Genomic DNA, 27,961 nt, shown 5'->3' with positions numbered 1-27,961 from the left:
TTCCAATTTTCATGACTCGTCTAACTGACTTTTTGTATTGTTACGGTATTTCACAATTCCTCATTCATGCCTTAGTGCAACATTAAAAACATAAATATTAATAATTTAATATTTACTATGGTATCCTTACTAATCTTTATAATCAGGGCAGTTATTCGAAATAATACTTGAAAACGGCTAGTTCAAAAGGGTGGAAATTAAATAGAGAACCTTTTACGTAAAAATGAGAATGAAATGGTGTATGACCGTTACATCCAACAGGGGGCACTCTCATCCCGCACAAATAACTTCTTACTACAAGGGGATGATCAGGAGATTCAACCGAAAACAAAGCCTTTACATCCAATGGACATCTCACATGCCCGCAATCCCCTAAAAATTAGTTCAGAATTTTGTCTTCACCAACTGAGCTAAACGAATGAAAAGCAGACTACTCAAACGTATGATTTTACTGCATTTACAAAGAAGGGATAGCGGTATTCTGTTGGGTGAATCAAAGGAGGATGAACAGAGAGGGACAAGAACATCCAGATGATGGTAAACAAGATCTGCTCTGAAGATGCTCTGTCTAGGAGGACTACGGGCCAGTACTGGCTGTCATGAGCTACCATAGAAATTTACAACCCACATAATATCCAGTTCTGCTGAAGCTTCCTGCTTCCTGCTCTTCATTCTCATCTCTGCTCTGTTCATAGTTGTCCTCCACCTTCCCACGATACCTTGAGAGTTGAATCATGTCTTCAGTTCATTGCAGACCGGAATGTTTTGAGCGTCAGGACACAAATTTACAAATCTTAAATAAAATGAGTGTAGACCCTGACGTTCAGCTTCTTTAAATAAAAATATGATGTTCATTGCTACATTTTAAGAGTGCGATGCTGCATATTTTGTTCATTTTACTAAATTTTACAGATGCTATATAAAAGACCTAAATAGATATGTCAGCCCCAAGTTCCACCACACGCACCCAAAGTGCAACAAAAATTAAACTATTAATTTAAAAGCTCCCTATATATATATGGGCAGTGTCGATCTCTCAGGTCTGGATGTAAACCAAAAATTTGCTTGCTTCATCTGAGTCTGAATCTGCAGCAGGTCCCGAAGTTTTGTGGATGTCTTCTGAGGTACATATTGCAATGAAGCTGCAATTTCTGCAAAACCTTCCCAGACTGTTCATTCAACGCAAAACCAGAAAATGTTTTAATTTCACAGCAATAGTTTGAATAATCTACTGTGATTATGAATATGTGTTAATCTTGTAAATATACAATAACAGCGATATGTAATTTTGGAAACAGAAACATGAGTAAAATTTGATACATTCATGTTATAAATAAATGTTAAAATAATAGTAATAAATACTAAAAGTGTATTGGTTGTGAGAGGGAGGTAGTCGCTGAAATAGTGCTTATTTTGACAGCAAAGCCCCGAGCTTGTTGTTTACTGGGCTTGTCCTGAGCTTGCACTCCGCCTTTAAAGGATGGCTTTTCACTGTCCAGTATAAACGTCGGCTGAAACAAACGCCGATCCCTCCCAGATGTTGCCCAGAAAAAAACACAGGGAACTTTTCAGCCATCGCTTCTGCTAGGAGCCGCCGAGTTAAACAGTAGATTCCTGCTCATCAAAGTAAGTCGCCGTTAAAAATGTTACATGCGCGGATTGGCTGGTAAACGCGTAGAGAAGCGGAACCTGCCGCGAACCTCCGTGAAATGGGTACATCGGGCAGCGTGCATGTTTTCCTCCATTTCGGGCGAGCTAGCGCAGCTTTTGGCTTGGGGGTATTTTTAGAAAGAAAGACAGTTTTATGTTGGAGGGGGGGGCGATTCCATGCATTTCAGGGCTTGTCGTCTTTAATCTCCAGTGTGATCATTCGGGCAAAGTCAGGCAGCGCCGGTGCTCCGAGTAACGATGTGCGTTGTCTTCGGCTGTATGGCAGTCGACCGAGGCATTTATCTGGAGTAGATTTTTGAGATGTTTGCCAATACTTCAGCCGCACGAACGACATTTCCTAAATGAAACTAGCGCAAAAGCTGTGGTTACGCGGTGGCAAGTGTGATCGTAACCGTCTTAGCTTATTTAACCACAGTGTAGACGTGAGTCTTCGGTGCCTGCTTTTGCGTTTGATTGAATGTATGATTATTATTATTTTCTTTTGCTCAGCATTAACAAGGTTCAACGCTGATAGATGCTATAGCGATGCTGCGGCTAGGGGTGTCCATGCATGGATCGCTTTCATGCCGCAACATCCGCAACTTCCGAGAACTGCGAGTTGCGTATGTTTAAAGCAACTTTATACACTCTCAAGATTAAAAAAAAACAATGTCTATGCCTTTATGAATGATTTAGAAAAGCATGGGGTAGTCAGTAGCTCTGATAGCCGGCATGCTCGATAGCACCATATAGGGACCACAAAAGCTATGACGTTTTTAGTAATACGCTGGTCGTGATGTACGCATTATTTATTTATAACTGCTATTGCGGATAATGGGAAGCATGTGTGTCGTGGTAACTTTAATTCTTCTTGCACTTGGAACTAATGGGCGGGTTGTGGATGGACAGCTGGCTCGACCCTTTAAGGCGATTTAAGGTCACTGTGGTCGTCCTGTCTCCGGGATGTGGGTGGAAACTGGAGATAAGCGATGTTGTGCAGACGCACAGGAGCTGAAGAGGGTGCTTAGACCGGTGCGTGCCTCGTCTGCTAATTGCCGTTCACCCACGTATCGTTTTTTTTTTATTATTATATTTCTGAAAAGCTGAACTGAAGCAACTCCGTTTTCTGGAGTGATGGCGGAGTGAATGACGGGGGACGCAACTGATGCGTGACATTTCACTTAGAACACCCCTGCGCCTTGTCATCTCTCTCGCAAAGATTTAACTGCTTTGTGGAGTGTTTGTCTCCACTGTGCAGGGATATTTTAAAATGTTTCTAATGTTTTTCGGGGGAGGGTGTTCCGGACCCAAAGATGGAGAACTACTGCGCTGTAGTATTGTTCAGGTAGTCATTGACAGATTTCATAGTAAAATCTGGAAAAATAAGGTGTAAGTTATGTAAGTGTTTAAGCAGATCATCTGAGGTTTCTGAAGATTCCTTTGAGCTGTGATCGATTCCTGTGAGTGTACTTACACTGTGGTGTACAGGAGCAGGGAAGGCTTGGTCTGAAGGTGTATTTTACCTGTCGTGCCCTTTGCAAAGGGTGTGCATGAATGGATGTGAGACTGTGAAAACTATTAGGAGAGAATAAATGACCTCATAATTCACACAAACTGGGAATCTTAAACTGATCCTATCCATGGCCTCACAGTTGTAGGTTTGGTGAGTGGAATCCCAGCCCTGGTTTGCCCATATGGGCTTTGCATATCCTCCCTCTGTTTGTCCGTATTGTGGCCTGCAGCCTAAAAAAAAACATGCTCTTAAGTAAATCAGTGTCTTTGAATTTCCCTTGGTGTGTTTTTCTGCCTTGCCGTGGTGGGGCGTCCCGCGCCCTCTGCTGTCTGGGATAAGCTGCAGGCTCACTGAGAACCTGTACCGGGTAAGTGGTCAGAAGTTATCATCTGAAGACTCCCAGCAATACTTTCCAGTGTCACTGGCCAAATGGAAGCCTAACCACAGTATGAGTCTTTCGCATTGACATGTCACATCATTGTGTGCCTTTTGGGTCATTTTTACTTGTATGTGGCATTTCCTTGACAGCTTGCCCAATGCAGCATCACAGGTGACAGAACTCTGATGAGCATGGTTTGGCATAATTTAGTTACCTGTATTTATCCAGAGCAACATATTTTTTGTAATACTGTTTCTGGAGCACTTTAGGGTTAAGGGCCATACTTATGGGCCTAATGATGAAATATCTGTGCCAACCCTGGGATTTGAACCCGCAACCTTCTGATTACAGCATCCTAACCGCCTGAGCCTCATGCCTGGGGTGTATCTGCAGGAGGATGATGATGGTCTTTAAAATCTCATAGTTCTTTACTAACATTCCCACTCCTTAGCTCATGCTGTTGTTTAAGGTAGCTTGTGCTTCTCTTGTCCTCCACCGTCCTGACTTCTCCATCGTAAACTAAAAATAATGTTCTCCTTTTGTGGCAGTACAGCTCACACACAGAGTTTACTATCATGCATCCAAATACAGTCTACTGGTAACACTCTGCACCAAAACCTTTGTTTAAACTATTCCTTTGCTTTACATTGCAGACCCATTTTGCATTGTCAATTCTGGCTTTTGACTTTCACCAACTTTGACCGAATGGGATGAGAACACGGAGCGTCTTCTAAATAAATGTAAATGCAATGCAAATGAATGCAATTTGTTTTAAAGGTAACGAGCGAGCGAGGTGTGGGAGGTGGACGCGAACATGACGTGCTTGAAGTTCATTCTTCATATGCATCTGAAATCTCATTTCTAAGCAGTTCTAGTTGAAATGGTGTAGTTGAAGAATTCCACTAATTTAGTATTCATTTAGTATGCATATATTTACATCAGCCTGTACGTATATTTATACTGGCTTGTCATAAACACACTGCATATATAACAAAATGCATAATTAAGAATCATCTTTACAACTGTACTGAATGAGCAGTATGGAAAATACTCACGGCTCATATATTAAAACCTGGATCAATACAGAGAAGATTAGTGTGACCTTCCTGAAAGGATGACATGCAAATTCATGAAGCGTTCCTTACTTTTTTTGTGGGGGTGGATTGTGGCTCAGTGGGTTGGGATTCTATGTCTGTGATTGGAAGGTCGCCAGTTGAATTCCTGTGGTTAGCGCCGTGTTTTAATGTGATCGATTCCAAGGAGTTCTAAAAAAAAACAACATGGGTCCTTGAGCAAGGCCCTTCACACCACTTACTCCAGAAAGTGCCCGTCCACAGTCCTCTCAATTGTACATTGCTTGGGATAAAGGCATCTGATAAATACAATTCAGATGAATAATAGATGTTTTTGTGATTTATTAATCTACCAAGCTTTTGTGATTTTAATGTTTAAAACTGAAGACTTTTAAGTTCTGCTACTAGTGATCAATTATGAGGGATGTTTTGCTTCCCAGAACCACCAGCTATAGTTTGCAAGAGATGAAAAATGTTCGTAGTCTCTCAATTGTTCTGATAACAATTAATAACAACATAATAACAATCTGTGTTAGATGGCTTTTCTATGTGAGTGTACTGGGAAATGTTTACTGGGAATTTAATGGAACCACACTATTGCTATGGCTTGTATGATTTAACAACACATGGCACTTGCACTGTGGCCTGCAAGAACAACAAGTTCAGTTATAGAATTCAGATGGAGTTCCCCTTCATTATGCAATAGCATACTTGCTGTTTGTTCATCTATTTTCCTCTATGACAGTATTTCCTGTGCTTTTCGTTTTCTCGAACCCCACCTACTTGGTCATTGACTCCCTTTGCCAGTAAACAGCCCTTCTGGGGTGATTCCAGGATTTTTTAATGGTAGGGTGGGACATAAGAGGGGCCATAACTCATATAGAGGGGGTGGCCTTATCATTAATTCATTTAGTGGCAAGGAAAAACTCCCTAGGAGTTAGAAACCTTAGGAGTAACCAGACTCAAAGGGAGAGCACGTCCTCATTAGCCAATGATATGTTTTGAATTGGTGAGTGACAGGAGAGTGGGGACTCTGGGAGCCAATCAGCTTTCAGCGGGCACCAGTAGTCCTGCACCTGTATACAGCCATTGGTCTTAATGGTTAGGGAAGCGCACTTGTAATTGAAAGATTGCAGGTTCAAATCCCCGACCAGCAAGGCACCACTGAGGTACCCTGAGCAAGGTACCGCCCCCAAGCACTGCTCCCCGGGCGCTGAATTAGCTGCCCCCTGCTATGTCACGATGACACATATGGGTTAAATGCAGAGGACATATTTAGTTGTTGTGCACTGTGTGCTGTGGTGTGTCAACAATGACCACTGATCACCAAAAAAAAAACATTGGGTTATCCTACAGACCAAACAGCCGCCCATGTTCCCTAACCGCTTATTCAGTGTGGGACTGTGACGAGGCTGGTGCTCATCTCAGGAGGTATGGGGAAGACCTGGACGAGAAGCTAATCTATCACAGGTCGCACACAGTCATGCACACTCTTGGGAAATGACAAGTCACCGCACTGAGGAAACTTCTGGACTGTGGCAGGAAACTGGAACACCCAGACGACAGCCGCATGAACATATGGAAAGCAGGCAACCTCCATGCCGGGGGGGAGGGGCTGTGTGGCTATGGCACTAAACAATAAGCAGCTGTGGCCCCCATACTGACCAGATTAATTAAATTGAATGACTATTTTGCAGCATTTATTTTCCATAATTACAGTCCATGTGAAATTAACCTTAAAATGAGATGCCAGCCTTCATTTATAGCTACTAACACATTTCAGGTTCCTATTAATGCTCCCCCCCCCCCCCCCCCCATTACAAAGGACCAAAAAGGTGTATCAGAGGAGCTTTTTCTGCAAAAAAAAGATCAGTTTTAAAGCTTCACAGAATGCTTGTCTAGGACTGGGACTGTCTCCCTCCAATCCATTAAGTGCCTTTGGTTTCCTCTGTAAGTAGCTGTAACTGGCTGCGCTTACATCCGGCTTATTATTGCTTTCAGTGAAGACCTTTGCCTGCTGGCCAAGGGCTCCCTTAAACGGGCGTCCGTGTTTCCGGCTCATTATACCAGCTGATTGATCGGGTGTTTTGTCTCTTCAGAGTTTTCAGAGTATTAGTCCTGAGAAACTGGCGGGAGCTGTTGTTTTTTCACAAACTGATGTTTGAAGGATCCTAAAGAGGTTTTTAATGGTCTGCTGGCCTCTGCTTAAACAGAGCTGCTTTTCTGTCTTTCACGCATATTTAAGGCCATTTGTACCATGTACCTGTCACTGTCATGGCATAAACTCATAACTCACACCTCCGGGAGCGACTTGGCCTTTCAGGTGGCACTGCTAAGTCTTCCTATAAAAGTTGTGTGGGTTGTTATAAAAGTGCTGTAATGGCACTTCGGCTGGACAAAGACTTTCCCTTCCCTGTCAGCTATTGTGGATAGTCCTCCTTCACAGATAACAGGAAGTATTTACTCACGGCTTCAATGCAGGGGCTTTGCGATGTGGGCATTCTGAGAGTGGGCATAAAGCAGGATGCTGAGTGTATTGGTCAGGGCTCTTAGAGTCTGTACTGTAGGGGGGAGGGGCTCTCAGAGTCTGTACTGTAGGGGGAGGGGCTATCAGAGTCTGTACTGTAAGGGGAGGGGCTATCAGAGTCTGTACTGAAGGGGGGAGGGATGAGTCTGGCTTGTAGGGGGGAGGGGCTATCAGATTCTGTACTGTAGGGGGGAGGGACGAGTCTGGCTTTTAGGGGGGAGGGGCTATCAGAGTCTGTACTGTAGGGGGGGAGGGGCTGTCAGCGCAGTGACGCACCTGCAGGGAAATGGTAGGTCTGTTTCCTTCTGTTTTCCACCACTTGCATCCTCCGACACTTCCTGCCAGGGAATATTCTTCTCCCCCCCCCCCCCTCCACATCTCATGGCAAATCAGATTCTGTTTTCACACCCACATCTTTCCAGACCGGCTGGAGAGAGGTGCTGGAGCAGCTGCGTAGGAGTGACTGGATCTGTGTGCCGCAAAGGAGGGCGGGGGGGGGGGGGGGTTGCAAACACAGCGCTCCAGTGTAGTACAGTGAAGAGCACTGGCTCCACGGTTTACACCAGCCCTCCTTTTTAGGTGGGAATGAACTAAGCTCACCATTACTGCAGTACATAGTGGTTCTGGTATGAACCCAGGCTCTCTGCACTGGAGGCTTGTTCTCTTAGTGGTACCAAGCCCAACTCATAAGAACCCAAAAAGGAAGGTGGAACATGACATGCTGTCAAATCAGATGCTGATTGAACAACAAAATCAGTGATCTCTCCAGCGCCCCCTCGTGTTTACAGCTACTTTTTTCTATTTTTTTCTATGCTTTTTTTATAGTTGATTCTATTTTTAAACATTTATGATATTATTAGCTTAGCAGAATCTGTGTCTCATCGCACATGAATTGAACTAATTTTGTAGACTTACACCTCTTTGTCAAACATTTATTAAAGTTCACCTTAGAGGGTCTTTTAATGGAAATGATTAGAACATTAATATTACCAACAATTTAAGCTACAAATGTACATGATTTATTTCTATACACTTAATTAAAATTAAATATTAATTAAAATATTTATTATTAATCACATCCTCATTTTATTTGACCTGTTTGTTTATAAAATTTAATCACATAAATATAACATGAATATTAATAATTTATTTTCAATTGCCTGCTTATTGTAAAGTATAATCACACTTTATGATGATTTGACAGGTACCTTTCCCGTTAAGGTGATTTTAAAAAGGTGATTTGAAAGGTACCTTTCCCGTTAAGGTGATTTTAAAAAGGTGATTTGACCGGTACCATTCCCTTTAAGGTGATTTTAAAAAGGTGATTTGAAAGGTACCTTTCCCGTTAAGGTGATTTTAAAAAGGTGATTTGAAAGGTACCTTTCCCTTTAAGGTGATTTTAAAAAGGTGATTTGAAAGGTACCTTTCCCGTTAAGGTGATTTTAAAAAGGTGATTTGACCGGTACCATTCCCTTTAAGGTGATTTTAAAAAGGTGATTTGACAGGTACCATTCCCTTTAAGGTGATTTTAAAAAGGTGATTTGAAAGGTACCTTTCCCGTTAAGGTGATTTTAAAAAGGTGATTTGAAAGGTACCTTTCCCTTTAAGGTGATTTTAAAAAGGTGATTTGAAAGGTACCTTTCCCGTTAAGGTGATTTTAAAAAGGTGATTTGACCGGTACCATTCCCTTTAAGGTGATTTTGAAAAGGTGTTTTGACAGGTACCTTTCCCTTTAAGGTGATTCATGGGTGACGTTTGCAGTTCTTTGTTTGTAAATGGTCAAGGAAGCTGAGGGTTAAAAAGGTAGCAGGTATCTCCGCATGTGGGTGGTTAGGGGTCACTGGGGTTTCTTATTCCCTACGCTCACTTCTGAGGCCTCTGTGTTTTATGGCAGCTCTGTGTCCAATGGTGATAACTGCCAGTTTAACACTTGCCCTACTTTTTAGTTTTACTATAGTCAGACCTTTAACAATTTTCTAAGAGTCAGATTTAATGTTGCTGACTGTAGCTCATCCTCCGTGTTCCGAGGGGTGTGTAAAGGGGCGGGGCTACAGGGGAACTAGCTCCAACTGAAAGCTGATTGGTCCCAAAAGTACCCCCCCCCCCCCCCCCCCCCCCGCATTAACCTTCAGTGGGTAATGATAAGGTTGGCCGTTGGCCCCTCTGTATGAAATATGACCCCTCTTATGCCTCCCACATTTAAAAAATCCTCGAATTGCCCCCGCCTGTGCCTTTTCCTGTTTGTCCTCCACAGGTTCAGTGCGTAGCAGCGCTGATGCACCTATTCAGCTCTAATGTTTAACCTAGAAGCTGGAAGATGGGCAGTTTGGGAAGAATTTCCTCTGCTGTGTAGCATGAGAGCAGAGACAGGCCCAGGCCAGGCCTGGCTTGACCCACATGTGACGGCTCCGGTGCTGTGGACTGATACAGAGACAAATTTTATCAACAAGAGATTAAACTGCCATAAACAGAGGTGGGGTTGTCTTTTCTGTTTGGTGTTTTTTCCCAGAATGAGTCATGAGTCAGTGGAAAAGTGTCACAGCGTCTTCACTGTGGTCACATTTGAACTGGCCAGTTTTTGTTATTAAATCTTCTCCACAGCACAGCAGTAGGACGTCGTGAAAGTTGTTGAGAGTGTAGGAACCACTTGATGTTGCTTACCTTGCTCGACGATGCAGTGAAGTTTGCACTGCTTCGCCCTTAGTGATTACCACTCTGTGTTTGCTACAGCCATCTATGTAGGTGCAGTCGTGGCACAGAGTAGCGGTGCAGAAATCCCCCCCCCCCCCCAAGCATTTCCCATATTGTTGTCCTGCGAACCCCCCACACAAGCAGAGAATTTTCTCTTAGTGACAGATCCATCCAACCATCCATTTATTGAATCCAGTGAACACCCCCCCCCCCCCAACACCTACTGAGGATATGTACCCCTGCAATATTTGATTTTGATTCATTTGATTCAATAAATAAACCTTTGTATTTAAATTATTAAACTGTGCCCCCCCCCCAAAAAAAAATAAAAATCTAACTCTCTCCTATGCCATTGACCAGGCAGCATTTCCAATCCAGGCTACAGACACTACTCCTACTCTCCGCCGAATCCCTTGCTGTCTGTTTTAGCTCCTCTTCATATGGCTTGTCTTTGGTTATCATCTTTCTTACAAGACGGTCTCTAGTGTATTTCACTGCTTGGATGTAAAAGCCCTGCGTCCCATTTCCTTGTGGATAGTGCAATATGGAGGAAGCGTGTTCTGCGTGCGCTCCCACACTCCCATCTGCTCCGCCGCGCCCGTCTCCTTTATATGTCCCACGGCTGCGCTTGCAGCCGTCCCGTTTGCGGTGGCTGCTTCCCAACCCTCCTTGGCCTGTGGCTGAGTCAGCCTCGCCCCACCCAGGCCACTTGACACACCTGAAGAATCATCCTTCCTGGGAGAAAAGCCTGCAGCCCAGAACTGCGCTCTTGCAGGACGGAGTCACGCCTCTCGCCAGGGAGCTGCTTTGGCTGCTCTCCCTGTCGCAGTCACCCAGGCTGGCTGAGGATCAGGGAGGGGGCATGACATTAGGCTCGGGTGAGGAGCCAAGCAAGGACTCTTTCTGGGGATGCATTACCATCAGAGGCGTCCCTAGAAATTCTGAGTCATTCCCGCCCAGTTATACATATAATTCTACATATTCAAGGGCCCCAGTCAAGTGCTGGGCCCCCTGAATCTACCAGCGCATCCACGCCCCTCCAAAGCCCCTCATCGCCACCATCATCTTCATTGGCCGTGTGCAACACGCAGAGTGCAAAACAATACAGGCTGTGCAAAACAATACAAACAGTTCCACACATGTACCAAACATAACCCCTGCTCACCCACTGGGGCCACGCTTTGTGTGTCACCTGCTATCCCAGGGTGATGAAGGAACACCCTTCCTATTCCCCATTCCCACAGCGTAGCTCAGTGACGCAGCATTGGCTCACAGCGTAAATACATTATGTAATGCAGATCTGGCAGATGCTGTTGTGTACGACCCAGCCCTGCCTCTTGTTGATAACGCAGCAGTAAAAGGCTGTTTGTAAATTTTTGGATTCATCCATTCATCACCCAACCACTTATACAGTACAGGGTCACAATGAGCCAGACACTATCTCAGGAAACACAGGGCATGAGGCAGGGGAACGTGCTGGAAGGAGTGCCAGTCCTTGCACGCACACACTTGGGTAATTTAGGGCTGCTAGCCTGTGGAATGAAATCATGGTGCACAAAGGAAACCAGTACCGTGCAGGGTACACGTGAAGAATCACACACACACACACACACACAAACTTTGAGGTGCGTACTGATCTTTATGCTTTAAAGATTGCTAAATATTTTGTATTTATTTAATTACTTGCTAAACGTTCATTTGGTGCCATAATGAGGAATTGTGTGGAATTTGGATTCCCTTTGTAGCTGCTGTTTTTTTTAGCTTGAGAATTTTCCGGCAGCTTGGCAGCAGAGCTTAGCTCAGTGTTGCACAACATCTAGTGACTGACATATGTAACAGGCAGTATTACATGGTTAGTCTGCCTCGCAGATTCTGACTTCTCAGTTGTGGGGTGGAGCAGGAATGGGTACATTCCTCTCGCCTTTGCGTTTTCTTTCACTGAAGATGCTAAGCCTGCTAAGCAGATGAATGTTTAGATGCTATGGAGTTCTGCTGAATTCTTCATATAAACTTAGTTGGTTAAATCACAGTTGTAGGAAGTCGCGATCAGCAACTGAATTTCATGAAGCCGCTCTAGATTTCAGACTGTTATGGAAACGGTTCCCAATCTGCCCATGTCCCACTTGCCTTTTACGGTGCTGTTGTAAAACCAGTTGAGTGAAGCCGGTGGTGGGCGTGATAAACATCTAGTTGTTATTGATGTTTGGATCAGAGCTGCTTCTCTTAACCGTGGCTACTTTGCTTTCTGCTACACCTGGCCATCTAAAATGCAGCTTCGGTGACCTTTTAGACAAACCTGATGAGATGAATGCATCCATCAGTTCAGCCGCAGTTAATCTGGAAAAAAAAAAGGCCTGGGGGGGGGGTCATCTAAGGTTCCTGAAAACGCTGAGTCATTTTCTGGGGAATAGGGCGCTTCTGAGGGACAGAGCTTTGTTGCTCAGTGGTGCCACCTTATACAGACCTCAGTATGGTGATTGTAGCGATTGCACTAAATCAGCATCCCTGACAAGAGCACTTTGTATCCATGGAGTCGTCTCAGATTTCATGGTGGGTCTTCAAGGTAATAAAGTTGGAATTGTTTCGGTTCTTATGCCTTTCACGTGTAGCCTTACTCTAAAAACAGTATTTCTTCAATACAATATTTCAATTAAGAAATAAATGTAACTAGTGTGAAATGAATCCAAATCCCAAATGGTCTTCATATGACATCAACAGTCTGTTGATGGTTTTGTGGGAAATGAACATATTGCTTTGGTGCCCAGTGGAAGGCAGGTGTTGAACACAACATGTCCTGCACACTGGTTACAAGTCCGAGATGATGGTGGAGAGTAGAACCTCAGAAGCTGACAGAAGATCTCTTTTTCAGTCCTCCTCTTAGCTCGTGGGGTAGTAGAATTGATCAAGCTCCTTTACTCTTTGCTCATCGAGCAGGATTGGCTGAAAGGTCCCTCAGATGTTTCCTGTTTACAATGAAAAACCTGCCACCAGTATCTCAGGTGCACGGTTTGACTACAACAAAGTTGGGCAGTGGTCGTTGGACAAGATTTATTGCCTTCTGCTAAATTAGTATTGGTTCGCTTCTGTTAAAGTCTACTCGAGTGCATTTCTCAAGCTCTGCAGAATCTTTGGCAGTTTGCCACAGATATGATTGGCAGGATGGAATTTGGCACCAGTGCAATCTGTGGTGAGATGTTTCTTTTAAGTTTTATCTGAACACCCCTTTTGGCTATGAAACAAAACGGACGGATTTCATTACATTAAATATTTAAGGCTTTTTGTCATCCTTCTGTTCTGGAGGAAAACGCATAATTAATTCAGGACTATTCACTCGAAACCTTTAGCAGCATTTCACAGAGGAAGGTTGTCAGTGTGAGTCCTGGATCGGCTTCTTGTCCTTCTTTTCTCCTACGTGGATCTGCTCACCCTGGTCACCTAAATGTATCGGCATGAGAGCTGGAGATGCTGAGCACTCTGGCGGATGTTCATGCTGTCGGCTACCAGATATGTCCTAGTGGCTCCACTGTGCTCCAGGTGACACTAGAATGTGGACCCCCCTCCCCTGCCCAGCCTCCCCCTGTCAGGTAGCAGATGAAGGACGGTGGAGGTCCACGTACGGGCCGCCATTTTTGGCTGGATTGGGGGATACAGTTTGTTTTAAGTAGTGAGCCCGGAGATCGCTGGCAATGCTGATTGGTCCGGCGGAAACATAACTCCCTTTATGTTTGAAGTGGGCTGGCATTCAGACAAGCATGTGCTGACATCACGGCAAGCCAGCGCAGCGACAGTGCGCCGAGCGGACCCGCCAGAGGTAGCCCGCCTACCCGCCTGCCCACCTTGCCAGACGGGCAGCTGAAAGTGGACACACATCACACATCTTCTGTAGGATCTGATCCCGTGGGCTGGGCCCAATGCGGACTGAGCTGGTGGTCGCGGGTCTGGTAAGAAGAAACGTTGTGTTCCTCCTCAGTAAACTCGAATATGGGCGCGTTGACTTAGATGATATGTCTTTTAATCCTAAAGCTCACACTTTGAGGGCAGCTTTGAATATTAAGGAAAATCCATCTTCTGTCTTTTGAATAGTCTGTCCTCTCTTATCCTCATGACCTGCCACGCTACAGTGGAATGGTGATGGACAGCAGTGGGACTGTAAAAGTGCTCCTCTATTGTGTTTTATTTAAATTAGATCATATGATCCTTTTGCTCCTGGGCTGTTGCAGAGATGCCTGCAGATAGTTGTCATGACCACAGTTTGGAGATGAGAACTAAGTCCCATTTCGTAAGAGGAATGTAAAAAGAGACTCGTATCCTATACTATCTGTTGTTTGTTCCTAGAAAGTTTTTTTTTTTCATCCCTGATGGTGCATTTCTATTGTAATCAGAGCCCCCCCCCCGCCCCCCCCCCACCACCACCCTTTCACTTGGCACGTTTATCGTATTGTTTTCCTGAATTTCACGTAACTTCTATCTATATTTGATTTTTGTCGTCATGTTTCCTGGGAAAAATTCCTTGGAAAATTTGTTGCCTTGTTTCCTGCGCTGACTGCATTTGGCCTTCTCATACATTAATGCAGATTAATCAATGGCTTGGCGTAGCTTTGCGATAAGTTTCTCGCCATGCACATTATTACGGAATGTGAGTACGGCACATGGTGGACAGCATCATAAATGTGAATCGTTAAAAAAAAAAAACGCACATGTGATTATGGTGGAGGTCAGGCACGGCGTGTAGCCGGGGGGTCACGTGGAGAGACCGCATGGGAGCACAGGAAACGTGCTCGTGTGTGACGTCACGCGTGTGGCCAGCTGAGCACATCGTCGCTTTACTACCTGAGAGATGTTGAGTCAGCCATCTGGACATTTTGTTTTCGGTCATCAGCAGCACCAAGAAAAGAAAAAAAAGGGGCGGGCTAATGAAAACAAATTGAGCCAGAGTCTTAATGGATGCTCTGTCACGGGGCGGGGGGGGGGGGGGGGGGGGGACCGCAGCCACCTGCGCTGTTACCATGTTTTTATTACAGGCAAAGAAGCATCGATAATCCCCAGGGGGGTGTATTTACCTCCAACCCTAATGGCTCGCTGAAAAGGAACCTGCTGACTCGGATTCCCAGAATGACCCAATATCTTTTGTTCATAATAGCGGCCTGGGTTCCTGTTACAGGCAACGCAGCTGGTCTCGCTTTTAAATACGAGGGCGCTCCCCCATCCCGAGGCGCACTGACGTACGGGAGCGCCGGACGGGTGTGGGGGCGTCTGGCTTTTGGGATGACGTGTCGAAACCATCTACTATGGAAAAAGACACATTTCAGCTCTCAGGAGCAGCATAGACCGCTGTATGTTCCATAAAGAAAAAGTTGTATAGAGACGTACGGCTTTCTGACATTTGAGAAATTCCATTTTTGCTCTTTATGGGGTCTTATGTTGAGTCTGCATGTAAAATATGTTTTTGTTCCCAAAGTGAAGGGCAGGATGGTGACGTACGAGAGACTCTAGCAGAGCCATGAGCGCAGTGAAAGCACGAGGTTCAGCCCACATACCAGATCCTGCGAATTTATTACCATGGATGGAAAACCCACACCGATGTCCCTTTAAACATTTATGATAAGAAAAGCAGCTCTCGATGGAGAAAATTCTGAGAAGCTACTTCCTGTGTTATAACTTAGCACTCCTAGCCCGCAGTTATTAGTAAGTTTGTGTATGCGATGTTTGTACAGTACATGTATGGTCAGGTTGATGGCCAGTTTTTTCGCTGGTACTTGTGACTAGTGACATGGTGTATTGCAACAGCAATAAAGGGTTTCATCAATCAATCAATCAATCAATCAAAGTTTTACGATTCAGCCTGGAGTTTAGCCTTAACAGAATGATGTGTAGCTGTATATGGTAACATTTTTATTCTCAGCAATTATAGTTAGACATGTGCCTGACAATTGTGACTGACAATTAGTGTTGGATGTGAACAAACAAAAGCCCACATCTGTCTAAACGTACAAGCGCTTCATCCATCCATCCATCTTCTGATGCCTATCCAGGGCCAGGTCATGGGGGCATCAGTCTAAGCCAAGATGCCCAAACCTCCCTCTCCTCTGCTATATACCAATGGTGTTTCCATGCCGACCAAAAGGTATAATCTCTCCGGCATGTCCTGGGTCTGCCCCTGGTTTCCCTTCCAGTTGGACATGCCCAAAAGACCTCCCCAAAAAGGCTTTTAGGTGGCATCCTAGATAGATGCCCAAACCACCTCAGCTGACTCCTTTCAACGGCTCTACTTTGAGTTCCTCCCAAATGTCTGAGCTCCTCACTCTGTCACTAATGGTGAACCCAGACACCCTGCAGAGGAAGCTCATTTCTGCCGCTTGTATCCGCGATCTAATTCTTTCAGTCACTAAACTCATAACCATAGGTGAGGGTAGGAACGTAGATCAGCCATCAATGGCTTTGCCTTCCGGCTCAGCTCTCTCTAGGATAACGCATTACTAAAAAACCTCATAACCCGGAAAGAGGCACTGAAAGAGTGAAAGAGACAGCAAACATGTCCTACTGAAATGGGAGGTAGCACAACCAGCAGACAGTGAAAGATAAATGTACGATAGGGACCAAAATGGTGTCCACCGTCATACACAACGTTAGTTAGTTGTTAGTAATTGACTGGAAATGCAGTATTATATTATACCACAAACACAAAAGGACCTAAAGTGATATTTTTGGTGGATGAACAGAGTTAGTTTCTGCTTTCATTAAATAGTACAGACAATATACTTCAAATTTGCTTGTCTGATAACTCGACATTTATGTTATATTCTCGTTTTAAGGTTGTTACGATGTTACAAAATGGATCGTTTTATAAGACTTCGGTCAGTTTCTGTTGTTTGAGTTTGACAGATTGACAGTCAGTTAGCAAACCACTGTTTAACTTGTTTAATTTTTTAACCGTATAACATTATAGCCAGTATTATTGGTTATAAGAAGCTTCTTAAAATCTGTATCGTTACCAAAAACAACATTTCCTTTCCGTTCAGACCCTAGAAAGGGCTGGACACCCTATTCATACGGCACTGTCTTTTACAATTAGAATATGATATGAGCTGCCCGCAGCCCGCAGCTGGAGTGTAAAAATGAGCTGATGGACTTGCTTGTGGGTAGATGGATACATTTACCTCATTGAATGAGATCAGCATGATTTAGCTGTTGTGGCCATTTATTTCAGCTCTTATAGTGATGTCCACTTAAAACTGTCATGTGGTTGAATAAATGAAAATCGAATGAAGTTGTAGACAGCGAAGGGCACTGGGTAGACTTTGAGCCCCGCAGGGAATCGATGGGGCGTCAAAGCCCTGCGTCCGTCAGCAAACATCCTGGCTTCCCGAGTCCTTCCCTGGCTTTGCTGTGTTTTCTGTTCTTCCTCCCCTCCAGCTCGCTGCTCTGTTTCCCCATTAGCCGTCACTTACTGGTCTGCTCTTCCTGCACTGTCTTTGCACTTTGTCGGTTTTGCACTAAATGTGTGTTCGTCTGCGCTCTTATGTTATCTTATCTTATGTAATGTAATCGAAAACTGTGATGGAGGGGCGTTCTGAGTGAGGGGGTCTGTGGGTGTGTTTGGGCTGCAGAAGCTGCAGTCCTCCTTGCGTTGATGGAATGATTTCAGTATGTCTGGAAGCAGAGAAGCTGCAGTCCTGACCTGACTGTACTTCGTCTCTGTGGGCTGAGAGTGGGACGTCTGTCTTGTCCCAGTGAGCTTTTCCGTCCACATCTGGGTGAGCTGTGTGTGTCTCAGTGGTTCTGGTGAAATAATGTTGTCCTTCATTGCTGTGTTCTCCACAATTCTGCACCCCTTATGATCTATGTACAGCCCTTTGAAGCAACTGTGCTGGGTTTTTATCTGAGAATAGGGGCAGTTTGTGGCTGTGTGGTCTGGGTGTCGGCCTGTGACTGAGACCATCATCACCAACAACTGCACCAGTGCTGTTGACCTTGCGCTCTGATCCCAGGCTTCACTCTCACCTGTATATGATGCAAAAACACAAGAATTCTTATATCCAGTATATTCTTACAACGGACAGTTAACTAATGTTTTAAAGTTCTTTCTGAATGAACTGGGTAATATGTGACATTTTTATATTTCACTGTTACAAATTAATTCTAATGGAGGTAATGAGACTTCTACTGAATGTATGTTTAAATGATGGGTATAATTACATTCGCTTTTAGACTGTAGGGTGGCTATTTTAATGACATCGATATAAATATGCGCACGGACTGGTTGCATTTACTGGCTTCCATAAATGGGTTAGCTAATTAGCTCCTGCTGGGCCGCTCTTTGAACACATTCTGCGATTTGTGTAAAGTAATAAGGGTTGAGGCAAAAAGGGTCTTAAAGTCCAGGCCACAGCCAGAGCCTCAGCTACACTATCAGCCGAAAGTGAACACAGCATAACTGACAGCCTCCTAGGGTCTGCTGCTTATCAGGAGGCAGCTCTTCCAGCAGCCAGTGGTGAGAGACTCTTGTCCAATCAGTGACGTTCTCTCATGATGTGTTAAAAAAATGTAATCTGCTTGACAGGGGAGTAACTCACAGGCCGAAAGCTGGAATATGATTGGAGGGAAAGTGGGTTATTGAATAAATGACCAATAAAAAATCAGTAATAATCAAAATTTCCCAAAATAATCTGGGGAAGCTGTTAATGAAAATTGACTTGGAAGCTTATTATGAAAAATATTGACAAAATGAGTGGCACGGTGGCCTCCAGTGAATGGGGTTTGACTTGCGCCCCCTCTGTGAGTGTGTGGTGTTTGCATGTCCTCCTCTGGTTCCTTCCCCAGCCCAAAGACATGCTGACTGACCTGTGAGCATGTGCCCTGTGAGTACGTGTCCAGGTACCCCAGCCTTGTGCCCTGTGAGTACGTGCCCGGGTACCCCAGCCTTGTGCCCTGTGAGTACATGCCCGGGTACCCCAGCCTTGTGCCCTGTGAGTACGTGTCCGGGTACCCCAGCCTTGTGCCCTGTGAGTACGTGCCCGGGTACCCCAGCCTTGTGCCCTGTGAGTACGTGCCCGGGTACCCCAGCCTTGTGCCCTGTGAGTACGTGCCCGAGTACCCCAGCCTTGTGCCCTGTGAGTACGTGCCCGGGTACCCCAGCCTTGTGCCCTGTGAGTACGTGCCCGGGTACCCCAGCCTTGTGCCCTGTGAGTACGTGCCCGGGTACCCCAGCCTTGTGCCCTGTGAGTATGTGCCCGGGTACCCCAGCCTTGTGCCCTGTGAGTACGTGCCCGGGTACCCCAGCCTTGTGCCCTGTGAGTACGTGCCCGGGTACCCCAGCCTTGTGCCCTTTGCTTCCTGCATTGCGTTTGGGTTTCTCGTGACTCTGACCAAGACAAGAGGCTTGATGGACTGACAAAGACTGATGGATGTACTGAAAAAATTGGCAGACTGAGTACCTGACGAAAGAAATGGATTATAAAGAAAACTGCTTGACTTATGTTGTTTTTAGTTTTGAATTTATGGAATGTTGAGGAGGCTTTACATAGTTTTAAGGCAGCCTGCCTTTTCTATTAAGAATTCAAGTGGATTTGGGAGCTTTTTAATACGCAACTCATCTTTCCACCTTTAATACAGTACAGTGATTTACGTATCAGGTTTGGCTGGTCACGCATGTTGAGTTAAAAACAATGGCAAATGTCAAGCTAAACACAGAGCTTTGTCCAGAATAATAGAATAGAATAGAATAGAATAGATCTTTATTGTCATTGCACATGAACAATGAAACTCTGGACCTAACGTAACTAAGGCAACATTTGGCTGCCTGGTCATCAGCTGTGGCAGCTTAAGCAGCGAGGAAATGAAGGGACTGCGGTGGACTCACATTTTTGCCTATCAATCCTCAAAATCCGGGTGAGTTTCAGCAGAGAAGAGTGGGATGCAAATCCAGAGAGGAGGATACTGGAAAGTCCCCAGTGTGTCAGCTGTAAAAGTCGCTTTTGCTTGCCAGATGCATGCATGTTTATGCACTTCCATTGTTGATCTCTTGGCAGTCCTTCCTGGGAATCTTTACAGTCATTTGAATCATCGAGTTACATAAATTTTTATGTCTCTGCTGAAGTCAGTCCCTTCCTCTGGCCTCTGCTACTCACTTCCTACCTGCTAATTCACTCTTTTTATTCATCCAGGATTTTATTTGGCCTGGATTAGTTCATTTTAAGATAAGATAAACAATGGTAAAGACACTGACTAGCAAGTATGAACGTATGGTATCATGTAAGTGTGAATATGATCCTTAAATTAAAAGAGGGCAGGCCAGTTGGGCTACAAGCAGGATGTGTAGCAGTTAAGGGAACAGAGATTAAGTTCTGAGAAAATGAACCTTGACACTCAGAATTCTACCGAAATGTGCAAATGTGCATCTGGATAAATGTGCAGGTGTGTTTGGTATTTAGGCCACAGAAGACTAAACAACCTGCCCACAATAAGGTTGCCCCCCCCCATCAGGATGGTGTAGCCTGGTTCCGTGTCCACAGGAATGTAGAGCTTGCGGTGGTGCATCATGGGTAAGAGCGTGTGCACCTGGCACGACGGCAGCTGTGTAGAGTTTCCCTTCCCATTCGCTTCTTCTCGCGGGGCATTTGGCACCGAGCTTCCAGTATCACTTCATTGCAGAGCGAAGGAAAACTGGCCGAGAGGGAAGGTAAGAGAACACCAAAAAGGTGCATTCACAGCCTGTTACTTTCAAACCACGCAAAGGTTAGTCTAGTCACAGTTCAACTTGAAAATTTCAGCTTGAGATGTGAGAGGTTGTGTTTACACTGAACTGTAATAGTCTTTTTTGAATATGACTGTACATAGTAGTGTATTATTATACAGAGAGGAACATGATACACAAAACTATTCATTTACTTTCATGCTGTTGAAGCATGAGCCTACATAATCAGCAAATTTCCCCTTCGCTAAACAGTTTGTAAATAAATTTGTAGGTTTTTTTTGTTGGTGTGTTTTACTTTAGTCAGATCTCTGAATGCATAAGTCGTTTCCTCTCAACTTGTCTGCAGTTCCCACTGTGCCGTAACCACGAGCAATTAGGACCTTCTTTATGTGGAAACGTGCTTATTAACCCGAGGCCCATTCCTGTGCCGCTTTGTTTATCCGAGTCTGCTGGCAACGCAGCTGGAGAAGGCCTAATTAATGAGCAGAGAATGAAGCCTAACGAGCTTTCTCTGAAAAACAACAGTGTTACGGTGTGACTCATATACAGTTAAGTCCTTAAGGGCAGTTTTACGAGTGGGATGTGAAAGGTTTTGTGCCTTGTATTTTTTCCCTACCTTGCTGAACACTGTCTTTCAATGAAAGATAGCCATTACATAAATAAAACTGCTATTTTCAGTTAACAGAGCTTTTTGTGATAATATCATAAGATTGCACTATGGAATTTCCCCACCAAATTGCTGTAAAAGCCTTGTCTGTGCCCGCACATCCATTTGCCTCAAATTGCATGGATGGACAAACACATCAAGGGCTTCTGAGAAACATTTTTATGCTGCCTAGGAAATTTAGATGCCAAAAAGAAATTCCAATCCTTCCTACGATGTGCTCGTAAATCATTATATCCAGTTATTGTATTCTCATTTGATCAGGAAATGGTTGTGTTTCATTATATTGAGTCATACAGATGAAAGAAATGTGTCCGAAAGCCGTGGTAGGTAGAGTTGCCGCGAGTGGTCAATAGCTCCTTGCTATAACCCGGTGGGAATCAATGAAGTTACTCGTGGGAACAAATTAAATTTCCGTGCATGTGATTCCCCACTTGCACTTTGAAGCAAGCAGGGGGCCGTAAAGGGGGTTTATTTAGGACAATTCCAAGGCCCCTGAGTGATAGGGGCCCTAAAACGATTTGTAACATAATTGGATTGGTCTGGATTGGGGGCCCAATATGATATGCTTTCGTGGGGCCCAAATTCTCTAGCGGTGCCATACTTTCGAAATGTCCTTATCAGCCTTGTAGCCTGTCCAGCTTGAATCCGCACTGGTGCTACGCAGTCTTCCCTTAAATTGGTATGCACTGCTTTCAAAATGAAACCTATCTAGGCTTTCATTTCTGACTAGTACGGTGCGGAAAATACAATCCCCAGGTGAGACATTCCAAGGAAATGACTGCACCGGAGGGGAGACGGGTTCAGAGCAGTGCGGGGGCGAAGCATCTCAGGGTTTTTTCCGCCATTACAGCCCGCTCTGATATCCTGACGTGCTGCAAGTCCGGCATGTAGCCGATTGACGGAACCGCCTGCCGCCTCATTTCGTCTGCTGCCTCTAAAAGCGCATCGATGTATAATTAGCCGAGCTTTCAGTCCCCTCTGGCCCAGCTGTCCGTAGCCTCACCCTTTTCCCGGACGCCTACGAGTCACCCGGTGGTCAAGGCTGTCCTCTTACCGATGCCATCTTTCATTCGCGCCTGGTATGACCTCTCCTGCATCGAGCCAAGAAATGCCGGGCACATTCGCGTGTGGGATAACCGTGATGCCGTGGTTTAAAAACAGAAACGCTTCGGTGGCTGCCCATTAGGTGGTCACGTGAATGGAATTAAGGATCCCTTGTAGAACATTGGGGTGCTGTAATCGAAGCGTGTTGAGCTAGATCAGTCTCTCTCTGCTTCATGCTTCACCAAGCAGCTCGCGTCCAGCATTGGTGCCACCACAAGCTCTTCGGGCTGCACTCTTCCTACGTTGGCCGAATGGACATGGGGCTGCAAATGATCTCAGAGACTCCTGGGACATGTGGCTCTGTGCCAGAGGTGTGGTTTTCTGTTAACAAGCTAGTGAGTTTGTGGTTGTGTTATCCGGGGACCACATCCCACGTCAGTATCTACGGGACGTTGGCAGACCATATGTCATGCCCTGTTCTAAATTTTCTTGACCCAACCAAAAGCTGTGCCTATGGGAGGACACAAGTAGAGCTTCTCAAACCTGGAATTTCTGAGTAGGCTCCACAGCAATGGTGGCCAGGTTGTGTTTGGAAAACCAACAAAGAGCACCCCGAAACTGGTAAACAGACGCTGTTGGGTGTGCAATACTGGGGCCCACCAGTAGGGGGAGAAGAGAGATGTCTGATGGTATCACTACCCCTGGGACCTGACTCTTATTTCCTGGGTTCTTGCTTTCTGCTTTTGCAAAGCTCGGATTCCCATAGAGTCTGGGGAACAGTGTTTCCATTTGGCATTGATTGCATGAAAGGAAAACTAGAGCTGTGTTTGGAGAGCTATGATGTTTGAGGGATGTGTGTCAAATGTTTAGGAACCAGTATGGCCTTGGGTTGTGGTGTCACTGCAAAGGCAGCTTTCTGGTCTTATTCTATAGTAGGGGTGATTCCAGGATGTAAGGTGAGCGGCATTACATGGGTCATAATTCATACTCAGGGGATAACTTTATCATTAGCCAATGATATTTGAATGACAGAGGAGGGGGCACTCAGGGGGCCAATCAGGTTTCAGCTAGGGCCAGCACTCATGTGGCCCCGCCCCTTTTTATAGGCATATATTCCCCTCCCACAGGCTCTTCTAGTCATCACATAGAACTTTCCACTGTATGTAAAAGTATTATATTGATAATGCACAGAAGAGCCATTAGACAGAGTCTTCCACATTGCTACTTTGACTCTCACAGTGGGCACCCAGTGTGACTCTGAGTGGGAGCTGAAGCTGGTCTCCAGCTTCTCCATTTTGCAAGCAATCTAGTGTTTTGTTCTCTCTCTCTCTTTCTCTCTCTTTCAACCCCTCTTCCAGCCTCTGCAGCTGTATGGTGCCTTTCTTGTTGGCAGGATTCATGACCCAGTTAAATACCAGCTTTAAAGTGCAGGGCGAAAAGGGAATGAATGACTAATGTACTAATGTGAGCTCAATAGATTCAATACTGGGCTTTTCTCTCTCCCGCTCTGCCTCTCTGTCTTTCTCTCTCCCGCTCTGCCTCTCTGTCTTTCTCTCTCCCGCTCTGCCTCTCTGTCTTTCTCTCTCCCGCTCTGCCTCTCTGTCTTTCTCTCTCCTGCTCTGCCTCTCTGTCTTTCTCTCTCCCGCTCTGCCTCTCTGTCTTTCTCTCTCCCGCTCTGCCTCTCTGTCTTTCTCTCTCCTGCTTTGCCTCTCTGTCTTTCTCTCTCCCGCTCTGCCTCTCTGTCTTTATCTCTCACTCTTTCTTTCACAAAATATTCCCAGCCATTGCACACTTTTTCACGTTTCTTAGCTAAAACCAGCAACTTAGCAAAGGATGACAAGCAGACTAAGGTTCATTAAATTTAAATGGTTCATTGTTTAGGCTGATTGAAGCTGATTATGATTATTTTGCTGATAAAGGGTGTATTGCTTGTGTGGGATCTTCTTTCTGTATGACTGGGTTTATTACACTCAGAGATAATGGTCTTTGCTCTTAAAATAACACGTTTTCATCCAAAGATTGGATTTGCTGCAACATTAGAAATATCAACGCCACATCTAAAGGATATTAAATTAAAGGTTGTTGAATTTAGCCTGTACAGGAACCGTGAACATTGTAACTGAAATGCGCGTAAGTGTATGTGCACTGAAGTATATGTATATGTGTAAGTATATGTATATGTGTAAGTATATGTATATGTGTAAGTATATGTGCACTTATATCGTGAAGCACTTCTTAAGCCCCAGCTTTTTGTGTTCATTGTCAAATATGCCATCATTTGGATCTTCATTCTTTCCCAAAAATAGCTAGTTTAGACTGTACATGATGTTCCTCACGGAACAAAGCTCTGCGACAGTGTCCCACCATGAGGCTATAAAGGGGTCAGAGCTTGACCTGCTTCCTTCCCTGGGCCTCTGAGATGGGTCTCTTACATATGGGGCCCTAGAAGGGAACTGAGACTCTAATCTAGTTCTTCTGGGTCCAGTCACCAGCCAATCTGTATATACTGTATTCATTTCATGCTTGTAATTTGATTCCATGAGCCTCCCACTGAACCTTCTGGGGGGGATCCATTTACCTCTTGTTTCAAGTGCAGCACAATAACAAGTGTATTCCTCCTGAAGGTTCCTGACTCACCTGTGCATCTTCTTTACCTACCCCCACCCACCCCACCCCCCCCATCCAGATGTAATGAGAGCTTTGGCCATGGACAGATGATGGATGTGGAGACGTCATATTCGGATTTCATTACCTGCGATCGGACAGGCCGCAGGAACGCGGTGCCTGACATTAAAGGAGAGGGCGTTACCGTGGGCACGGGCGAGCTAACCAAAGACATGTCTGAGATGAACCTGAAGTCAGAAGGTAAGTGCGTCAATGTGCGTACCAGCCTCTAGGGCGGCGCTGCACCCTGGCCGCTCATTGTGTCAACAATACATAGGCATGTCCCTCGACTATGAGTCACCATATGGTACGGTTATGTAAGTGACGAGTGAAGTAGTTCATTAATCATACTAGAGGGCCCTTCTCTGTTCTCATTACGTGGTGAAGTTGTATAGTGAGTGCTGAAGGATGAAAATGTACATACCTGAAATGGTCTGAAAGGTCCTGGTTTGTGAGCTGATGCTCCTCTGTTCTTGCAGTGGTCACAGAGAAAAAAGCATTTATTCACTGAAGGGGTTTTGAGGAGTGTTCAGTGAGAGAATGGTCATTTTTACTGTTTTTTCGGTGCGTGTTCCTTCATCATGCTATGAGGTTTAGCACTGTTGCTAGCTGCTCTTATCTATGATAGAGAGTCACATCAGAAATGGAAAGACTGGTAGGGGGACGGAAAGGCTTTTTCTGCTCTATTTACACTTTGCACAAAATGGAAGTAAAAATGATCGACAACTATATGACACTTGCTGATTTTTTTTTTCTCAAAAATATAGCATTTTTATAAAATACTATAAAAATATACTATATTATCAGTTCTCAATACAGCCAGCATGGTCATTTAACATGTTTAGAGAGTGAGTTGTGTTATTTTAATGCATGATTTGAGCAGCTGAACTCTAAGCCTTTGGCCAAAGGAATCATCTACTATTTATGCTGATGCTGTTTTTTTCCCCATATTATCTCCATTTTTGAGCAGAGAGCAAAGAAACTCCAGAGTAATGACCACAGAGACGTTTGTCATTCATTCGGTTCCGAAAAGCGTACGTGTTACGGTGGTGGAGTCTGTGAGGTTTCGGTTTGCCCGCTTTGGGGTTTGTTTCAGTTTGGCACCTCCGTAAAGAACAACACGTCTCATCTGGATAACTCTGGGGACCTCTGAACCTTAATGGATTTTGAAAAGGTGGATGGATTGACCATGGAGAAAGATGCTAACTTTGAAATGTTCAGAATATCAAAGCAGAAATGTGATGCAGCCCCGGTTAGCTGAGGTTTTAGTCATCGCCAGCGTCGCAGAATTTCTGCGTTTGAGCTGCTTATGACCCTTCAGTATCCCACTGCATAATTAATCTTTAATAATTATGTTGTTTATGTGGGGGGGGGGGGGGTGCCATAAAGTGGAGTGACAGAGGGCCTAAAAAAGTTAATTGGATTAGTCTCGTTTGGGGGGGCAATATGATATGATTTCATTGGGCCCAAAATCTTTATTCGTCTCCCTGTGTTTATGTATGTTTTGTAGACTGAAGGGTAAATTCTTCACTGACTCAGTTTCCCTATTCACTGTGCTGGCGGATGTATTCTTGTGTCTGTGACTCATTAAGACATCAGCAGTGAGGCTGTGCAGACTGCTGTGTTCTCAGAGGGGTGTGCTGATTCGTGTTTTTCAGAGGGGGAAGGCTCTGCTCAGGCCCCGCCCACGCAGGCTGACACTCCTGGGAACCAGGAAGCTCAAGCGGATGGGAACCCCTCTTAGATGGAGATCTGCCCCCCGCCCCCCCCAGCACACACACCCCCCGAAGCCTTCTGAAGCCCACCCCCAGCAAGCCTTCGCCTCTCCTCCGGATACACGCTGCGGCCGCAGGCTTTGGGATGCCGCCCACACACAGCCCCCCCTTGTGGATTTATTTTGGTCCGACAGTCTTAGAACGCAGATGAAAAGTCCCTGGAAACACTACAAAAGCCAACTCAGTCACTTTAAAAGATGAAAGGAAAGAACGAATGAAAAAGCTAAAAGAAAAAACAAGCAAGTACGGTCCCAGCATTAAAAATGGGCTGCTCTAATCACCCTTTGAGAAACACAGGCCGGCTCTTTTCTCTCCAGTTCCCAACTATTCATCACCCACGAGGAGTGTAACTTAATTGAACTGAACACTATCAATCACACAGATACCAAAAAAGACTTGAATCATTCCCAATTTTGTATGTACCTTATGTATACACACCTTCTATCTTACCTTGTTATGCTTCAGTATAAGTTGGTGGCCATTATTTGGGGATAATCATGTATGGGATATTTATTTTAAGCTTTTCCCAGAGATGTTTCTATTAGGTTTTTAAGTAATAAAATTTGTAGATGTGTGTCCAAAGTATGTTGGAGTGTTGATTTGATTACCGATCAAAATACTTTTGTTACCTTTTTACAAATCGTGTTTTCATCCATGTTTAACAAAAAGTTCTTTTTGACAGCACTGAAGCTCCTGTGGATGTAATTCTTTGCCAAGAACATGACGGCTGTGTTTGATCCTACTCTAGCCCAGGCTCTTACCATCGCTGGCTTTTGTTCTAGCTGGGTTATTAATTACCAAAATAGGCTACTGCTCCAACAAATTACAGATTTAACAGGAATCTGTTAGGAGAAGTGCACTGCTTAGTCAAATCAAGCTGAATCTGTATTAATTGACGAGGAAGGCTCTCCTTGAAATGGTAAATTTAATAATTGAATTTAAATTTAGCAAGTAATGCTGTCTGTATTTCTCAGACCTGTGTATGATTTATGAGCATATAGATTGGTGACAGTGCTAATTTGTTTTGAATTTTACAAGAATGACACAAAAAAAAGCATTTTTAACAAGACAAACACTTTTTCTAGTCAACAAATGTGTTTGGTTTCACAGTAAATCCTCCAAAAAAGCTCCTAATTCACTGACATTTAAGCTGCACTGTTAATTCAGGGGATGGTTTTAGCGAATGAGTGAATAAGTGAGGAGCTCAGTGGAAACCGAGACCAACAGCAGCTCAGGCCGTGGCCCGAAAAGACGGCGGCTTGATAGCCCAGCCCACCTGCTGCCA

The 27,961-nt window shown here is 44.7% G+C and overlaps 1 protein-coding gene and 1 non-coding gene across 3 annotated transcripts; both read left to right on the top strand.

Moving 5' to 3' along the window:
- The first annotated feature begins 1,467 nt into the window (after positions 1-1,467).
- Positions 1,468-27,258, top strand: pkig (protein kinase (cAMP-dependent, catalytic) inhibitor gamma). Of its 2 annotated transcripts, none has more exons than XM_023835215.2 (3): positions 1,468-1,626; positions 24,924-25,102; positions 26,560-27,258. In XM_023835215.2, the coding sequence occupies exons 2-3, from the start codon at positions 24,952-24,954 to the stop codon at positions 26,643-26,645; spliced, it is 237 nt and encodes a 78-aa protein (XP_023690983.1). In that variant the 5' UTR covers positions 1,468-1,626; positions 24,924-24,951; the 3' UTR covers positions 26,646-27,258. The 2 variants fall into 2 exon arrangements, with proteins under 2 accessions (XP_023690983.1, XP_023690984.1); XM_023835216.2 differs by lacking the exon at positions 1,468-1,626 and adding an exon at positions 20,391-20,511.
- Positions 4,586-4,691, top strand: LOC111855879 (U6 spliceosomal RNA). Its single transcript, XR_002840989.1, has one exon. It is a non-coding gene; the product is annotated as a U6 spliceosomal RNA (small nuclear RNA).
- Positions 27,259-27,961: the final 703 nt, after the last annotated feature.

Source organism: Paramormyrops kingsleyae, chromosome 6 (assembly GCF_048594095.1).
Source record: "Paramormyrops kingsleyae isolate MSU_618 chromosome 6, PKINGS_0.4, whole genome shotgun sequence".
Classification (NCBI taxonomy): Eukaryota; Metazoa; Chordata; class Actinopteri; order Osteoglossiformes; family Mormyridae; genus Paramormyrops; species Paramormyrops kingsleyae.
The sequence above is the reverse complement of the archived record's forward strand: the minus strand, read 5'-3'. Positions and strand labels throughout refer to the sequence as shown.

Bases quoted from the DNA above. Each gene is read 5' to 3' on its own strand.
- pkig (XM_023835215.2), top strand. From the start codon at position 24,952: ATGATGGATGTGGAGACGTCATATTCGGATTTCATTACCTGCGATCGG. The intron at 25,103-26,559 runs GTAAGTGCGTCA...CGTGTTTTTCAG, and splicing joins GATGAACCTGAAGTCAGAAG to AGGGGGAAGGCTCTGCTCAG.